The sequence below is a fragment of the Phlebotomus papatasi genome, chromosome 1, assembly GCF_024763615.1.
Source record: "Phlebotomus papatasi isolate M1 chromosome 1, Ppap_2.1, whole genome shotgun sequence".
Classification (NCBI taxonomy): domain Eukaryota; kingdom Metazoa; phylum Arthropoda; class Insecta; order Diptera; family Psychodidae; genus Phlebotomus; species Phlebotomus papatasi.
Genome location: NC_077222.1, coordinates 99,190,475 through 99,208,832, shown reverse-complemented (window position 1 = coordinate 99,208,832; position 18,358 = coordinate 99,190,475). Strand labels below are relative to the sequence as shown.

Here is an 18,358-nt window from a genome sequence, read left to right as displayed (position 1 = left end):
CGACAAAAAATCTTGTGCTTTAATAACTTACAAAAAAGTGTCACACATTTTTAAAATGCAAGATAAACTGATATTTACGTGCTTGGTCAGCATATAAAAACGCCCATAACATTTAATCGTGTAACTTTGCATATTAAAATTTTGTAATTTTAACCCTTGTTAGATTTCTTTTTCTTAACTACTTTACTTAGAATTAAAGGCATATACTAAGTTAATTTATTTGCAGAAACTAGGGTTTAAGAAAGCCATAATGTTTAATTTTTTTAAGTTTTCTATATTTTAGTCAAAACTGTCCATGACTTTGATATTTTAGACAGTTAGTGGTAAATTTCAGAGCTGGCCAGGAGCCAGGACTTTGCTGAATTTTTTTTTAGATTGTCAAACTTTGTTAAAGAACAACGCAAATTGAATAGCACTTTGTCAAAAATGGACAGCAAAAGTAAAATCTTGTAAACATATACGGAAAACGTAAATTTTTAATGCTCAAAAATAGTGAATAGGCGGAAGTGGGGCACCTTTGAAATTGAGATTTTTTTAACATATTTTTAAACAAAATTGAGCCTTTTCGTGATATAATTTAGCTACACAAACACGTTGAGAATCTAAATTACATTATAATATGGCTTAGTTCCACTTAAACATTGGTGAAAAATCCCAATTTCAAAGGTGCCCCACTTTCAAAGGTGCCCCACTCCCCCCTAGCAAAAAGAAAATTAAGAGTTTGTCTGGAGGTTGGTCACCAACGCTAAGACGGCGATGGACGCTTGTAGTTTTTCTTCACATTCCTACGTTACTACACTATGGCTTCACGAGATTCGTGTCTCAAAAATCTAAAAAAAAAAAAATAAAATAAATACATTAAAAAAAAAATAAACCGCTCTTGACTTGTGGAAAGTGCGCTATCTTCGGACGACTTAAGCTTGAAACAACTCATTGAACTCATTTTACTGCTCGAACTCAAAGTATAATACGCTTTTTTCAACTTGTCACATTCCTGGTGCTTAAACGATAACAGATACTAGACTGACCTTAGCATCACAAATTTACAGGCAGATTACCGTAGCGACTTGCTCACGCCTTTCCTAAACTCATCAGAGGCCTTTTCTACATCATCTTTTCATAGATGTGATACTTTTTCTTCAATTTTACAACCCAAAAATTTAAAAAAGATAAACAAAATAAAATAAAATGGAATTTTGGGGAAGGAAAAGATTTGGCCGAAATGGCCGAAATAGTAAATTTTACCTCACTGCAGAGATGCTCATAAAATACTTTCTTTTAAATGAAATACGTGATCTAGCTGGGAAATTACACTCGGAATCTTAGAGCCTTGACAGACTTCGAGGATTAGCCGAGAGACGGCTTAGCGTAATTATATTCGAAATAATGGTTAAACCACATTTCTATAATTTTCCACTAAGCAGTCTCTCGGCTTAAGTCCTAAGTATGTCAAGGACCTTAAAGAGCTATTTACTATTAACATGAACTAAAACAATCTTTCCTGAACACTAAGCAATTTTAATGAAAAAGCTCGAATAAAAATCTTTCGTATTTCACCACAATCCACAAGCGATTTGTCATATTTTTTTGTAACGGCGTTATCACACTTGCACATTAAAATTTTAATGTGATTCACATTAATTGTTGCTTGTGAGCGTCCAAATATGTTATTTGTGTCTTAGAGTCCCTTAATATTTGGGGTTTTTCTATTTATTGATAAAGAAGTGGACTTGGCCTGCAAAAATAAGTTTAAATTTACCTAAAGCACAAATATTTTTCACATTAAAAAGTTAATGAGAAAATCGCATTAGTTTTTCGTACTAATGCTATAAATCAATTTATATTAAATTTTGTGGGCCAAGTCTACCTTTTTATCAACAAATAGATCAAATTTTGAATATAAAATGATTCAAACACACAAATTACACATTTGGACTTTCGCACCAGCGACAATTAATGTGAATCATATTAAAATTTTAATGTGCAAGTGTGATAACACAGTAAGACTTTCTACAGCAAAGTTTCTGTAAGAAAACTTTAATTCAAATTGCACCCAAATTTTTTATGATTTTTCTGTTAATATCGTTAATGCATTTTAAAAGAATTAATTTAAAAGAAAAGAAAATCGTTGAATATTCTAAGGTTACTATAGTTTTAAACTATTTAATTACGTGGACGAAATTACACTCAAAGTGGCTGAACTTTGGCACATTTTTCTATTTCGCTATTCATCTTCTATCATCAATATTCGCCTATTCATCTACCCATCCCCCTCTATACCCAGGTCTCAGGCCCTAGGCCTATCATGACCGAAAACCTACATAGTGAAACAACTGTCGCTGATGGCCTCTACACACTACAGAAAAATATGTCCATATTTTAGAGTTTTTCCTGTACAAGTGTAGGGAATTTTCTTCAATATGGATATAAATTTCTTTAGTGTGTAGAAGCTATAACTCATCATTACTTAAATAAAGATAAATAAATAAATAACGTAAATATGTAATCTACACACTTTTAAGCACTCTTAGTAGTGATACTGCCAGACTTTGGCTAAATTTACTCATTTTGAGACATTTCGAAAAACTAATGATTTTTCAGCGAATGAATTTGTTTTTTTTTTATTAAAATTAAATTTAAAAGTTACTTTACTTTATGAAACCTCATTCATTTTTCACTTCTTATCTTGAAACAGTCTGTTATTTCTTTATTTTTTGATTGTTTAAGTATATTACTTCGTAATTATTGAACAAAATTCGGAAAATAAAATATTAAGTATATTTTCAATTAAACATAAAAAAGAAGAATTATGTATATTTATTGCTCTCTCTTTAATTTATAACAATAATAATTTAATAGCATTATTTTTAATCAAATATTTCATCATAATTTTATAATTTTTTTCTTGCTATTTTTCAGATAATGTCTATTTCTGATTTTCGGAAAAAGAAGCTTTTATACGTGTTCAATGTATTCTTTGGTAAGTTTCTCAAAACTTCATAAACCTATTCAAAAGAGTAAGATTATTTTTTAACCATTAAATAGACGTTAACCAAAGTGGAGAAATTGACGTCAAGGACTTCGAACAGGCCATCGATGTAAGAAATACAAATTTATAGGATTGTCAATAAAATTTACCACTATATAATAATTTTATTAATTTTCAAGAAAATTTGCACACTGAGAGGATGGCCATCAGGTTCGGCAAAAAACAAGGAAACTCATGAATCAATGATGAAAATCTGGGAGGGACTGCGTTCCAAAGCAGACAAGGATAACGATGGCCAGGTTTGTGTATTAAATTTGTAAAGTTTTTTTTTGGGGGGCTGCAGCTCGTTATAAAAATATTTTGGGATTAATAGTCAATGCTTGCCTATCCATACCGTTGATCATATCAAATTTATAGCTTCATTTGTATTTAGAAGAAGATTATGTTGGGAAGGAAGTATAATGTACTAAATTACACATGTGTGGTGTAAATCCACATAATAGCCCAATAATTCCTATTAAAGCGCTAATCTCTGAGGATAATCGTCTTATACAGAAATTGTAGTGATTGCAGAAATTTCACTTTGGTTAATCCTAAAATTATCCCAAACTCACAATGATTTTTTTTTATTTTTGTCACATTCAAATTATATTTTAAATATATTCTATGCAATGTGCAGTAGAAATTCAACTAGATGATAATATTCAGCTCGTCATTGTTAAATTTTCTCATAACGAAAGAAATAAAACTGAATCCGAAAATGCTCACGTTTTATTGAAAAACATGTTAGAAAACCAGATGAAATATTAAAATTGTTAATGCAACTTCAACCGGTTTATGAGTGATTTTCCTACGAATTCAATTTACATTTTTTCACTTTTTATTGCTCAAACTCGAAGAAAGAGCAGTTCATCAATTTCTAGAAAATACAGATTTTTTTTCATTTTATTATTCTCAAGAAATATTTTTTTGGCAAAATTTTGGGATACTGAAGTTTTGTGTTTCTTTTTTAAGATAACGCTATTTGAACATTTTTCAATCAGTTTTCTAATGAAATATTGCCAAATTGTTAAAAATATCGTTTTCTAGTCCCAGGTACTCTTCTTGAGTATAATATAATATTAAAGAATTATGGGGTAGTTACGATTACTTAACTTTAAAATAAAATGTTGAGTTAAATAAATTAATGATGGGAATTGAGTTGTATATCTTTAAATTCACGAAAAAAATTTGCCGAATTTGTTTAGCTGCAATATAATTCTTAAATTGGCTTAAATTAATGTAAATTTAAATATAAATTGTTAACTTGCCCCCTACCTAGGCACTTCTCATTTTTAGTCAATTCCTTTCTTCTACTTCAGAATAATGTACGCTTAATTTATTTGCAAAATGACACTATCGAATTTTCTTAGTTTTGCATACATTTTTAAGGCACTTCTGGTGGACATCTTATCGATAAACACCTAGAATACCTACGTCCAATTTTTCAAGATTAAAGTAAATTCTTTAAGGATGAGTGCGACACCAGTGTCCCAATAACAAATTTTTTTTTATTTAGTTGTAAATTCATGCCCCTGTACAATTTATGAGTACAAAATGGGGCTGTATAGGTTCATGGTGTAGAGTAATGACAATATTTAATGGGAATATTGGTAGGCTGAAGCTCTGATGATACGATTACAAGAAATTCGATTTTAAATATTTTGAGAATAATCTAGAAATTTTTGTTTTAACATTTTTTGCGATTATATAAAGTTATTTTGTCTTCAAAAATTATTTTCCCTTTTGGACATCGGTATCTAACTCATCCTTAAAGGGTTAAACCATTCTAGGGGCTAATTTTTTGAAGATTCAAGGTCAAGAATGGATTTATTAAAAAGATCTTGAAATTTTCAACCTGACCTCATCGGTTTCAAATCGTTAAAAATAATTTATTTATGTGATATAAGTTGTATTTTTTCATTTTCTTTCTGCTTGATACCAGCCGATAGAATAAACGATTTTATTATCTCAGATTTAAAAAAAAATATCACTCTTGAGACTAATACCCTAGACAAACTTACGACTTAAGCCGAGAGACGACTTAGTGGAAAATGATGGAAATGAGGTCTAACCATTATTTCGAATATAATTACGCTAAGCCGTCTTTCGGCTAATCCTCAGGTCTGTCAAGGCCCTAAGAGTCTTTGGGAGACAAATTTACAAAATGAGGTAAAAACAAACTGTAAGCGTCCACCGCCGTCTTGATTTTGAAAACTAACCTCTAGGACAAAGCAAAGAATAAAATTTTGAAGTGTTCTAAGTTGTTTAATCAGTTTTGCGAAAATATTTAAACACTTATAAAATTTTCAAACTTTCGACCACAATCATCATCATTAACATTTTCAACCGCTTATCCCTATTGGGGTCGCGGGCCCATGAAATCCAAATTAGCAGCCCCCGGTTGTCAGTCCTCCGCCATTTCAGGAAGATGTTCAAGGTTGATCCCAAGGCGCTCCAAAGCAAGATTCTAAATTCGAATCAGCCACCTTCTCCTAGGTCTGTCCCGAGATCGAGCCTTCTCACAATGGCTTACACAGCTTTACTGGGGAATCTTTTTCAATTTTTCGACCAATGAAATGGAAATTTCTTGAATATAACATATAGACAATAACATTTGCAAAAAAATGCAACATTTTTTAAGAAAATATCGCATAGATCATGTTTTACATTAAGATGTAGGCTGTACATCAAAGCTAAACTTAGTTTTGTACATTAATTAAACTATGGGACAGATATGCATATATGACCTTTAAAACATTTAAGTATAAATACTTTTTACTTCTCGAACCCAAAGAAAAAGCAATAATTTATAATCCGTTTTTTTTCAATTGTCTTACCGGGGTAAAGGTCATACTGTAAGAAATATAAACTTCTGGACTTCGGCGACCCTCATAAAGAGCATACGCTACAAACGTTTTCCTGCTCTTTTTCTCCTAGCACCTTCCTTATCCTTCGAAACTATGTTTTTGGTGTATTTCGAAAGTATATCTCCAATGATTTCTTCTAGCTAAATTCGAAATTTCGGATTTTTTTAAATTAAAGTTTGACCACTTTAAAGGGTATATTTTTCAATCGATTTGTTTAATATCGGAGTTCATGGAAAGGTCTGGAAATTTCCAACCTACCTCTATCGGTTTTAGTCGGTAATGTAACGTATAAAAGGGAGTCCCAGGATTATGCACATTTGCAGAACTAGAGGTGGTAAAATTTCAGAAATTTCACAGCAGTCGCCACCTACTTTAGGCGGAAATTCATGAAATTTCTTGAAATTTACCAACTCTATGCAGAACAAAAGGTCAGTACCGTCAGTACTCAGCTCTTCAAAAGAAATGCATTAGTACTTTTTGCTCTGAAATCCTTAATAAATTGTTAGAATATTCAAAAATCTTACCTTAATTAACAGGACCAGTTGCGAAAGGCCCTCAGTTCAAGCCTGGGTAAAGACAGCAATTTTTCCTGCCTCTACTTGAATGAAGTTCTGATCATGATGATTCAATCGTTCTGATTGTGTTCTCTCTGTACTAAAACACGACAACCCTCGGGCTTATGTACCAAGTAAACAGAAGTCTGTTCAAAAACACTCAAAATAAAAATTAATAAAAAGAATAATGTATACATTAGGACATATTTCACAAATGATTTCACGAATTGGTTCCGAATGGTAGGCAAGGCAATATGTATAATTGTGTGTGCATAACCCCGGAAGCTCCTATAATTGATTTTTCTTTCCCAAATATTACTTTTCATTGTTCGAAAGTTTTTCTACCGGTCCAGAAGTAAAGCGATAAGAGATATCTATTTACAGTCTTCGATGAACCCCACTTATATTTATTGGTTTTCTTTATAAATTAGGCTTAGATCCTCTATATCCAATCATGAATAATGTTATTTAAAAATGAGTTTTTATTTCTTAATTTGGACTCTGTTGAGAAAATGTAGACCATTTCTGCAGTGGACAAAACCCCCTATAGTATCGAGTCAAGTCTTATCGCGGTGTTAAATCTTAAATCCCCCTTATACTTTACTTTACCCCGCCCCCCTTCCTCTAGGGAGACATTATAAACAGTCGATTCAGAAACTTATTTGTACTAAAAAACATTTCCAAGAAAAGTTCTATTCTAATACAGTGCACAATGAAAGTTAGAAATAAAAGAAGCGTGTTTGCTACCCTAATTTTCTTAAAGATGTTGTTGCCGGAATATTAAGCATTTCCAAAGGAAACAAAGAAATTGTGCCATAGCTAGTGTAATGACACTGCTTGAGGGAGCTGTGAATTACGGAAAAACTATATGCAATTAAGAAACATTAATGCATGTATGCCCTGTATGGTGACTTATCATGCAATCTAATGTGACTTTTGAAAAGAAACCACCAATTTTAAAGTTGGCATTTTTGTTCCTAATACGAGTTCTATGTGTCCTGTAAATTTCTACATCATTCATTTATGAAGTCTCTAGTATATAAATTTAGAATTTCCTACCGTTGGCATATAAACCTAGTTTTAGATGGAAGTTGCAAAATGAATGAATTAACACATGGATTTTGCAGAATTTTGCCAAATGATTTAATGGTTTTCAAATTTTAACACGAATTTTCCCATAATAAATTCTCATTCATGATAGTTATCGCTTAAAATCGTTCATTTATGATGTGCTAAAGTACATATTCAATGTGTTAACTATCATTGTATCACAATGTAATCATTTTGTGTTATGTTTGCGGTATATACCGATATTGCTCTTAAGGACAATGGGGATATTAAATCCTTTGTGAATTGTAAAATATTCCGCAACATTCTATGCGGACAAATCTGATTTGCAACATCAAAAGCTTCTTTTACGTTTATACCGGATCTCTATGTAGCTATTAAAATATTGATTTTAATGTACTATTGATTTTGTTTCCCAAAAATGTGAACTATTTTACTTAGAAATCTCTGAGGAGAGTTTTTCAACAAAAATTTGACAAATTCAACTTTGTATTGATTGAAATTTAAAGCAAATAGATCGGTTTTAAATACAGGCTTGATTCCCAGAAATATTTAACTTGAATTTTTTTTATTCAATCGTTGGTACAAATAAATATAAATAAATTGTGATATAAATAATTGTATTTTATGTACACATTCTAAATGAAATAAATATTTATTTCTTTAATCTCTGCAATTTATGGAATGGCTATATAGCAGCATTTTTGGGCTTTCCTTCCCCGAGATATAGGGCACTCAAAAATTAATATAAAAATATTATTACTCATTGTCTAATAATTAGAATGCTTTAATCGATGGAGAAAATTAACGGTCTTGAAAAATACTACAACACTGCAGAACTTTATAATTATCAAGTTATTTACGTGACGAACATTCAAATTCTACTACAATGACTCCAGTACAGCTTTTAAATTAGAATAAGGGCAGAATCACATTGGCAGTAAAATGCTCACCATTTTTCGTTAATTTATGCATTTTCATTGCAATTCATACGCAAATGTTCCATTACCGTATTACCTTATCTCATATTCGGTGGCAATAGGTGAAAATAATATAAGAAAATTGAAGAAATAAAACGAAAATTCGGTTCTATTAATATCTCTTACAGTTTTTTTGCTCACCGTTTATCGAATTTTCGTTTTAGTTCTTCAATTTTCTTACATTATTTTCACCTATTGCCACCGAGTATGAGATATGGTAATACGGTAATCGAGAATTTGCATAAGAATTGCAATGGAAATGCTTAAATTAACGAAATACGGTGAGCATTGTAGTGTCAATGTGATTCTGCCCTAATTTCATGAAGTCAAGATTTTCAATCCCTTTCTTTCTCACACGCTTTGTAAATCTCTTATCTAATTCTTTCGTACTCTTCTTCTTTTAAACATCATAACAAATTCAATTTTGTGATGTGAATTTTGATTTCATAAAATTGTTCTGATCTAAAAAGTGTGCTGGAGCCATAAAGATTTTATGTCGAATATTTTTAAATCACCGTTTTCAATTTTGTCGAACTTTCAGTATTTGCTTTCCTCACTCATAATAATTCCTGACCTAACTTATGAAATTTATAACTATGCAAAGGGTTAATTTATTGAATCACTCATGGAATATTTAAACAGCGGTTTTGTAATTTGTGCAAAAGCCACGAGAGCTAATAAAGCACTAGTTTTGGCACTGGTACAAAATAGAACTAGAACACAAGCTTTTGGCATGTTAAAGTTATCATTCAAGCACACAATGCAAGTCTAGAATGCAAGTGTCCTGGGTACGAATTCCCTTTACCCTGTCAGATTTACTGCATTTTATTATATAGACCAGGGTATTAGAAATCCTATTAATGAATGAGGAAAAAAAAATAATATATATTTATTATTAACTGAAAATAGGGTTGCCCCCTTTACAATCAGTTAAGAAAAAAGGAAAGAAAAAGAAAAGGAAATAGAGACAGAGGAAATAGAGGAAGGTGGAGCAATTCCAGGCAGATAATTTTTTTTAAAGGCTCTGAAGTTGATTAATAAATTTAGACGGGTTTAGAAGGACAGGGTGAATTTTATAAGTTTTATTGAACTTGGACTGTCTAGTAATAATTCAGCAGTTACGCAATTTTTGAGTAAAGCTTGGCTAAAAGTAATTCTGGACACCCCTAGCAAATTCCCCCATATCTTCTAATAATGCTAACCTAAAATGAAACTAGAGAGAACAAATAAAACTCTGCTCAATTGCAGTTAATACTGAATTAGTATATTTCTTTCACTTTGAAGACTTTTATTGACCATTGTTGATTGCTCCGCTCCTTACCAGAAGTTCCTTTATAACAATTACCCAGAATTTTTGAATTGATTTAAGATCAGGACAATTTGATGGGTTTATCTGTTTATATACGGAATCAACCATACTAGCCAAATAGATCCAAGATGTAACCTTACTACTGTGTTAACGTAAGAACGGTAAATTCGTTTCTCCAAGCTTTCACCGACGCGAAGTCAAGATTTGTTGTTATTGTTGAAGATGTGACGACGGGATGCCGCGATTTGTGGTCACATCTCTAATATCTCGAAAAATCTCAATCTTTTTCGAAAATTTCCTAGTCAAAACGAACTCATACTAAACTGGAACATCAATACAGCTAGTTCCAATGCAAGACTTCTGACCTAGGAGTTACTCAGAGTCCGCTTTTAGATAGCTTTCATCATCCATTAAAATTACATCCCTTTAATCATATTCCTTCCATTTCCATAATCTAATCATATTCCGGATAAAAGAACCAGGGATTAAGATTTAGGATTTGTCTGGGTCGACTGTTTTCCTTTGGGAACCGCTGCACTCAGGACACATTATAGGCCCATTATGCACTCCCTATTCTCTTGTTCTATCTTAACCCGTAAGGCGGTGAACCTGTTAATATATTACGGTTAATATATTACACTGACATGAGAGAAATCCGAAAAAGTTAAAATAATATTCCGGAAATGTTAATTTTACCCTGCATTATTGATCCGAAATCGGTGTAAATATTACCCTTTTTAGGTGTATTAGGGGTTAAATTAACCCTTTTTCATGTTAATTTTACCCTTAAAAAGGTGTAAAATTAACATTAAAAAATGTTGACATATTTTTACACCTAAAAAGTGTTAAAGTTACGAGGAAAAAAAGTTAATCGCACCCTCTTTTTTCTCAGTGTACGTACAGTACCGCTTTCTATCACGGTAGACCAACCTCGGATTGTGGATCTTCATCTGGGCAGTGAAGTGGATTTGCATTCCACTGAACTCTGCATGTCAAAACTCGTTTTTGCACCAATTACTTACTTTTCATTCATGAATTTGACGAAATCGAGACTAATGACAGCTGATAAATCTCTAGCTGCCTAGGCTTGAATCCAAGACCTCACAGTCACTATGTACTGATCCACTGAGGCCCCTTAGGAGTAGAGATAGTTTAAACACACTTCAATACTTTCTTTCTCAATTCGACACTGAGAGAAATCCGAAAAAGTTAAAATAACATTCCGGAAATGGTAATTTTACCCTGCAGTATTGATCCGAAATCGGTGTAAATATTACCCGATTTAGGTGTATAAGGGGTTAAAGTTACACTTTTTCTTATTAATTTTACCCTTAATAAGGTGTAAAATTAACATTAAAAAATGTTGATATATTTTTACGCCTAAAAAGTGCTAAAGTTCTGAGGAAAAAATGTTAATCGCACCCTCTGTTTTATCTCAGTGTAGGTCATTTACGTTTTTCTACATTTAGGTTATCCTTAGAACTAATGACTATGTTGAATTTGTTAATTCAGCTAACTTGGGGTTCAAGGGGTTCAACTACTCCGGATATCCGGATTTTCCAGGTTTTTATTCAGAATTTTATTCCTTTTTTTCAAGTTCCATCTCGATTTTCTCTGAAACCGGATGATTAATCTTGCTAAAGCTTGAACTAGTTGATCTTCGTAGAAGTGTAAACAATATAAGGGAGACCGGAGCAGATTTAGTCAGCAAATGAAGTTTTTCCTTGCCTATAATTTGTAAAAAAAACATGGTTGAATGAAACCGATTAATATTTTAAAGAATTAGTAAATTATAACACCATGCTGTCTAATTTTACCCCTAACTAATTTTGCCCCGGTCTCCCCTACTGAAAGAATTTTAGTTCCAACTACTAGAAAAGTAGGGCGACCTGCTAAGGGTGTCCAGATTTACCTTTAGCCAGGCTTTACTTTAAAGATTGTTAAATTGATTTTTTTTAAAAAAAATCCCCAAACTTCCAAACTCTTGATTGGTTTGTCTGGAATTCTGCGTTGCCTGGAACTTCAAATTCTACTCTACTGACTAAATTAAAATATGCAGTATATTTAATTAATTTATTATCTAATTATTACTGTTTTAGAAAATCGTTCATGACTGAAATTGCCCCACACTCTCTGTCGTGATATCACACGACGCCGAAGTCGTAATTTCTCTTCAATAAAACTCACCATACTGCAAGATTATCACACTTTCCCATTAAAAAGTTATCTAAGTCATTCTAACCCTTCTGGGAATATTAAAATTTGCCTTTCTTATGAAGTAAAAGTATCCAAGTAGCAATATTAAGATTGCGAAAAGTTTCACTTATCGTATAGCAATAGTAGTTTATTTTTGTCCCATCCCTCGCACTTTTGAAGTGGGATATAAACTCTATGTTTCAATATGGTAAATATTACAATAAATAGTATCATGAGGTAAGAATCACTTCTTTTCATTTTCATGATTTAATACACCATAGGGGAAGGCGTTCAGGTTTTGCACATAATTTTGTTTTGAATATTTCGTATTTTTCCCCTATTCTTTAATTAATCTGACCTACTTTTTCCGGAAACGCACGGAAACTAACTATTAAACCGCTCAGACTCATTAAAAGAATATAGCGAAAATAGTGGAGTGTTCGAAGCTAAAGTTGTGCGAAGCCTCAAAGCTTTCAGAATGATAATTCGATCCTGATTAAATATTCTCATTTAGCCATTTTCACACAAAACTGCATACTCTTATTCTGACTAACACATTAAGGATTTATTAGGTATTTAATTCATTATTTACTATTGCTCAACACATTATACGTAGATTGAGTGATTTTGAATAATTTATTTGTGAACAACTATTATCCGATTTGTTGTCGGGAATAGATTTTTGATTTGTTTGGTCCTTCAATTACTTGAAAAAAATAGCCCAACAGAGATGGACATACATTTTGCAGATCTTTTCTCAGTTCGTGGAAAGTCATTTGACATCCCGTTGAATTTGTTAAAAATTGCATTCATCCTTTGAATTTCAATTCTGGTTGCCAATTTATTTTCTTGGATAGTTATACACCTTTTAGATCAAGACAATTTCATAAAATTAATATTCACCCTTTTCTTTCATAAAGGCTTTGTATAAAGTCTATCCTACATCACCGCACTCTTCTTTTTTTGAACATTACACCAAATTCAATTTAATTCAGTCCAATTTTGAGACCAACAAAATAAGGATAGACTTATGTAAATACTTTTAAAGAGAAAGGGATGCGAATTTTGATTTTATAAAATTATACCGAGCTAAAAGGTGTCTCGAAGGCATAATTAGCTAATTTCGAAATGGATCCGTTCAGGAATAATCTTCCGAAGAGACAAAGGCACTCCAAAATCGAGCCAAACTGATTCGAAAATCTACCGAAAGCCTAAAGTGCAAGATGACGTACTCGCCACTTGGGCGCTGATTGTTCTGCCATTTCGAATTTCGGTATCTTGACCAGGGTTTTGGCCGATTTTTTTTACATTTTACCTTTTTCATCATTTTTTTTTACATATTAAAACAAAACTTTAACATGTGCTACATTAATCATTAATATTATGAAAATCATTCAAAAGATTTATTTCCTTCTTTCTTCTTAACGACATTTTTTTTTATTTTGCTAATATCTTGTCCGAGACATCACATCCCAGAAAACAATGTTCATGAAGAGAATCAGTCTCTCCTTGCTAACATTGATTCTGTAGTAATGAATGTTTACAAAAATATTTTTTAAATGTTCTAGAAACCATCGTGCTTTGTTATGAAACTGAAACTAACGTATTAAACAAAAATTCATACAAAAATTACGATATTGTATCGATTTTAACAAAATCTGCACAGAATCAGAGTAAAACGATCAAAATTGCTAAACGTTTCGTTCGGAAGCTGTGACGATTTTATATTCAATTTTAACCGTCCTGTGCTGAAGCTGTGCGCTTTTTATTTGTAATTTATCCTTTTCTTGTTGAAGTTATGAGTGCTTTATATCCAAGTGAAATCATTTTAAGGTAAAGTTGCGCGCAATTTGAACACAACGTTAACCGTTTTATGCTGAACCATTGCCGGTTCTGTGACGACCCTTTTTTAACTTAAGCTGTGCGGGTTTTATGTACAATTATGATCGTTTTTATTGAAGATTAATTGAAAGATATTATGTTTTGATTTTATTTTCTGCGTAGTGTGTTTAACCCCTTTTAAGAAAACAAAATCTTTAATTTTTTCTGCATTTCTGTAGTTTTTATTGGCTTTTTAAATATAAAAAAAAACAGCTAAATAATTCTTCATCAACTCTTCTATTTAAAACACTTTTTTAGCATTAATTTCTGGTTAAATGGTGATAAAAATATAGAAAAAATATCACTGTATTATATTTCCATTGTAATTATTGCAAATATACCAAATTGCTAGTTTTTGACGTATCATGACATCAAAGTCTCTTAAAAATAATCTATATAATTGCTGTAAAAAATTTTTAAAAAGTATTCTTTTTAGATTTTAAAAATTGATTGATCAAGTCATGTTATTTGTCTATTTACGAATAGTGAAAAAAAAATCATATTTTTATGTCTCTATGCTTTACATGTTTACTAATAATATTAATTTTGATTCCATTTTTCGTTAACGGTCAAAAAATTCAACATGTTGAGGATTTAATATAGACAACATTCCGAAATATCCATCTGTGAAAGAAAGACGAAGTTCTTTTTAATTAGAAAAAAGTAACCTTATTTTACTGCAGACAGTGTACAAAATCGTTCAATTTCTTTACATCTATGGTTTTCAAAAACGAAATTTAGTTCATGGTTTTTCCAAAAATGTTTCCTTGACTTGATATTTCTCATAAATAATATCAATATTGGTATTGCTTCCAGGAAATGTTCAAAAGATTCAAAGATGCCTAATTTTCCTTTCTTACATTTTACATATTCTTTACATTCTTACATATTTTTTTTACATGTAAAATGTAAAAAATATTTTTTACAATGTAAGGGCACAACCCTGATCTTGACACTTCAATCGTCAATAATGTGAGCAATAGTGTGTAAATGTTCGCTGCAAAAAGTGATTTTTTGTTTTAGTTTTGTGAAATTCCAGGATGGTAGTACGTTTGAATTGTAGTTTAATGAAAATAATAAAGTAAAATTAATAAATAATAAAGTCCTTAGTTCAAGTCTAAGTGACGGCAGGAATATTTTCTATCTCAGATTAGAACTGAGGATTAGGCTTCAATCTTTCCGATTGAAACCGATATAAAAGTATTTTTATTAAGTACTTAAATAAGGACTTTCGACAAAGCACTTTTTAAGTAGTTATTCTAATTTTTTCTTATTCTAAACTTTTTGCGACCTGATGTGACTACTTTGGCCAAGAAGATGTCTTAATTCAGGACTTAATAAGTACTTACTTTACGTACTTGGCCAAAGCTCTTATTTAAGAATAATAATGCCTTTAATTATTGCAAGGTCCTATCACTTTACCTTGTGTTAGCCTGGATTATGACATTTTCTCAGTTTTGAACAAAACATACAATTCATTCTTTCTATCATTCATTATCACAGGTTGTCACTATACTCACGCGCAGTATCAGAAGCACAGACTAAACCATTCATTCATTCATACAAAAATATTCTAGGAATATTACTTGTGAAAGGGTTACAGTGCCTTTTTTTATGGAATATTGCCCCGCAGTATTTTTAATAAACGTACCTCTTGTTCAGAAGTGGAATAGACAAAAAAATAATTTGCTTTTATTTATTTATTAATATTATGAAATTACTAAGAATGCATTTTAAATTAGAAACACGAAATCGTTATGTATTAGGGTTAGTGGCGAATGTGAGCAAAATTAAGTACTTTGATGTGAAAATTAGCGGTTTATGGCAATGAAAATTAATTATGAATAATTAAGTATTCACATAAACGGGGATATAGTGTATAGAGAGTGAACATATAATTCCATCAGATACTGTCTGGGAAAGTAAAATGTGTTGATTTTTTATTCGCAAAGGCAAGAGATGAAAGAGAGAATTATCCCCAAAGTGGAATTTATTATTCAGAGAAATCTTGTTAAATAAGAGAATCCTATTAATAATTTTGCATTTTTTTGTGCTAATGCCTCTTTTTTTTTAGGTGTCCGTGGATGAGTGGTGCAATATGTGGGACGCATACGCAAAGGATCCCAGCACTGTAATGGATTGGCAGCATAGGTATGTGATTGTGCTTATTGTCCTGACCATTTTGAACTTCGGTATGTTGTGTGGTTTATTGACTATATTGCCACTGAATTTGAAGCATCAATTGAATTAAGGCCAAATAATCCGGTTATAGTGCAACAAAAACGAATACTACATATTTTATTTCATAGTATTGTCCTTTGATAGTTTATTTTATGGTTAGGATATCTATTTTCCATTTAATCTTTTTATTATATAAATTTGTTATATATTGGGCATTATGCATGTTTTCCCGGGAATATTTTTTTTTAATTAAAAATATAACGGATGAGAAATAAATAGAAACTAATTTAGTCTTACCGGTATTATAAAAGCCTATGTGGCATTGACAACTGAATGAGATAAATTACTAGTTTGTTCAATTCTTTATGGTATCCTAAATAAAAATCTCATCTTATTCACAAGAGAAAATGTAACTTTTCATTAAGTTCACTTTAACACAAAAGAAATACAGAAGAAAATAGAGCAGAGAAAGGAAGAATTGGTAAAACTTCAAAAGTACTATTCAAAAGTTTTTCACTATTAATTATTTATTATAAAGTTTTACTAAAATTATCAAGAGAGTATGATGACTTGCTTTGAAAAGTTTGTATTTAGATTTAAACTGCAGTTTGCAAACCACAAATAATATGCCAAACTTCTAAAAAAAAATTTCATAGATGAGTTGAGAAATACAAATAAAGATTTATACAATATTCCAATGAAATTTAATATGTTCATAATCGAATAAAAAATAACAAATAGCCAAATAAATAATCTAACACATTTACTAGGCAGATTTTATGTACAAAGTTATGTCATGTGAAATTTGGTTATTTATTGATTGTGTTGTTCTTGATGCTCACAAAACTTTTTCGACTTTTTCACAACTTTGCGATATATAACGTATCAGAAGCATAATTACTACCTTATTACAACCAAAACTTTAACAAGTCTTTTAATTTTGTGGTTTTAAGGCTAATAGAAGTTCTTGAGTCCCTTATGAGGGTCCTATAAATGTATTATATGCTATTCCTAAGAATTCAGAAAAGGAATCACCAGAGAGGACAAATTCTCGAACATAACCAGTTACAACTGGTTACTGGTTACTGTCTATTTCATTTGTTGATTGCCTGGTTAATCGGAATGTAGCCGTGATCCAAACCAATTATCACGTACAACACTTCATTTTGTATTAATCAGAGACGTTAAATCCTGAAAGCCAAAATTCCAAATTCTTAAAAGTGTAATGGCTACTAATACGATTGTATCCGCGCTTTCTGTAGGCAAAGGGAAATCTTCTGTGTCTTAGGAAATTATTCTACACATTAACCTCCATAAAATTTCATCCCTTTCATGATTTTGAAAATTCGGGATTTTGGCTGCCACCGATCTTAATTAAATATACCCTCAAAAATTCAACACAGGGGGAGGGCGGGTGTAAAACTATTTCGAGCTTTGAAGCTACACCAAGGGGGAGATATTAGGGTCAGAAGTGGTGTACAACTGAAAATGAAGTGCTTGGAAGTCTTTGGAAGTGGGAGTGTCCGAAAATAAAGTCATCTCTACTTAATTCCGAATTTTTCAGACTATGCGTTACTTTTAGCTCAGATTTTAAATTCGAGTGGCCGAAAAAGTTTTTTTTAAACATTTTACAATTTCGGTTATGATAATAATTCGGAGTAAATAACGCTGAAATTTATTATAGCTTAAAAGGAGTAGCTATTTTAACTTATACATAAGGAGTATCCCGTAGGTTTCCTCCAGCATTTATGTTTAGTTTTTTGCTTTTACTGGTAAGATTATATTGTCTTACATCCCCTTAATGCTGAGTATCCTTCTAATAAGTCGATATGGCCTTTGAAGGACTTTTATAAAATACGTTAGGAACATTTTCGGGAGTTTTCCGAAATGCTGGAAGTGTGAAGAGCTCTTCTATATAAATTGTGGAAGTGTCTGGAAGTGGTGTACATATTTTCACCTTAATGTCTCCCACTTAGGGTACACTGCTATAGAATTTTTTGCATACTTCTAAAGGAAGCTGAACCTTACAATTAGGGGGAGGTAGGGCTATATAGAAAACGCTATTTTTCGCATATTTCTAGAGAAATCTGAGCTTCAATATGATGTAATTTAGATAGGTGAAAAAAGGTTCTAAATTAAATTATGTCTATGTCCAACTTCCTTTAGAAATATGCGAAAAAATCGCGTTTTCAATGCAATCTCAGCTCAATGTAGCCCAACCTCCTGCTACTTTATTAAATTCTACAATAGTTGTATAGCGCTAAATTCCATGACATTAAAGCCCAGTTTCC

The 18,358-nt window shown here is 31.5% G+C and overlaps 2 protein-coding genes across 2 annotated transcripts in view; one reads left to right on the top strand and one right to left on the bottom strand.

The window, feature by feature from the left end:
- Positions 1 to 18,358, bottom strand: part of LOC129810024 (GTP-binding protein Di-Ras2) — a 216,397-nt gene that overhangs the window by 167,397 nt on the left and 30,642 nt on the right. The window lies entirely within an intron of this gene.
- Positions 1 to 18,358, top strand: part of LOC129810026 (calexcitin-1) — a 69,505-nt gene that overhangs the window by 46,822 nt on the left and 4,325 nt on the right. The window contains exons 2-5 of the mRNA XM_055860255.1: positions 2,920 to 2,980; positions 3,046 to 3,098; positions 3,169 to 3,288; positions 15,961 to 16,037. Of these exons, the coding sequence (XP_055716230.1) occupies positions 2,923 to 2,980; positions 3,046 to 3,098; positions 3,169 to 3,288; positions 15,961 to 16,037 (308 nt within the window). The 5' untranslated portion in view covers positions 2,920 to 2,922. The remainder of the gene's footprint in view (positions 1 to 2,919; positions 2,981 to 3,045; positions 3,099 to 3,168; positions 3,289 to 15,960; positions 16,038 to 18,358) is intronic.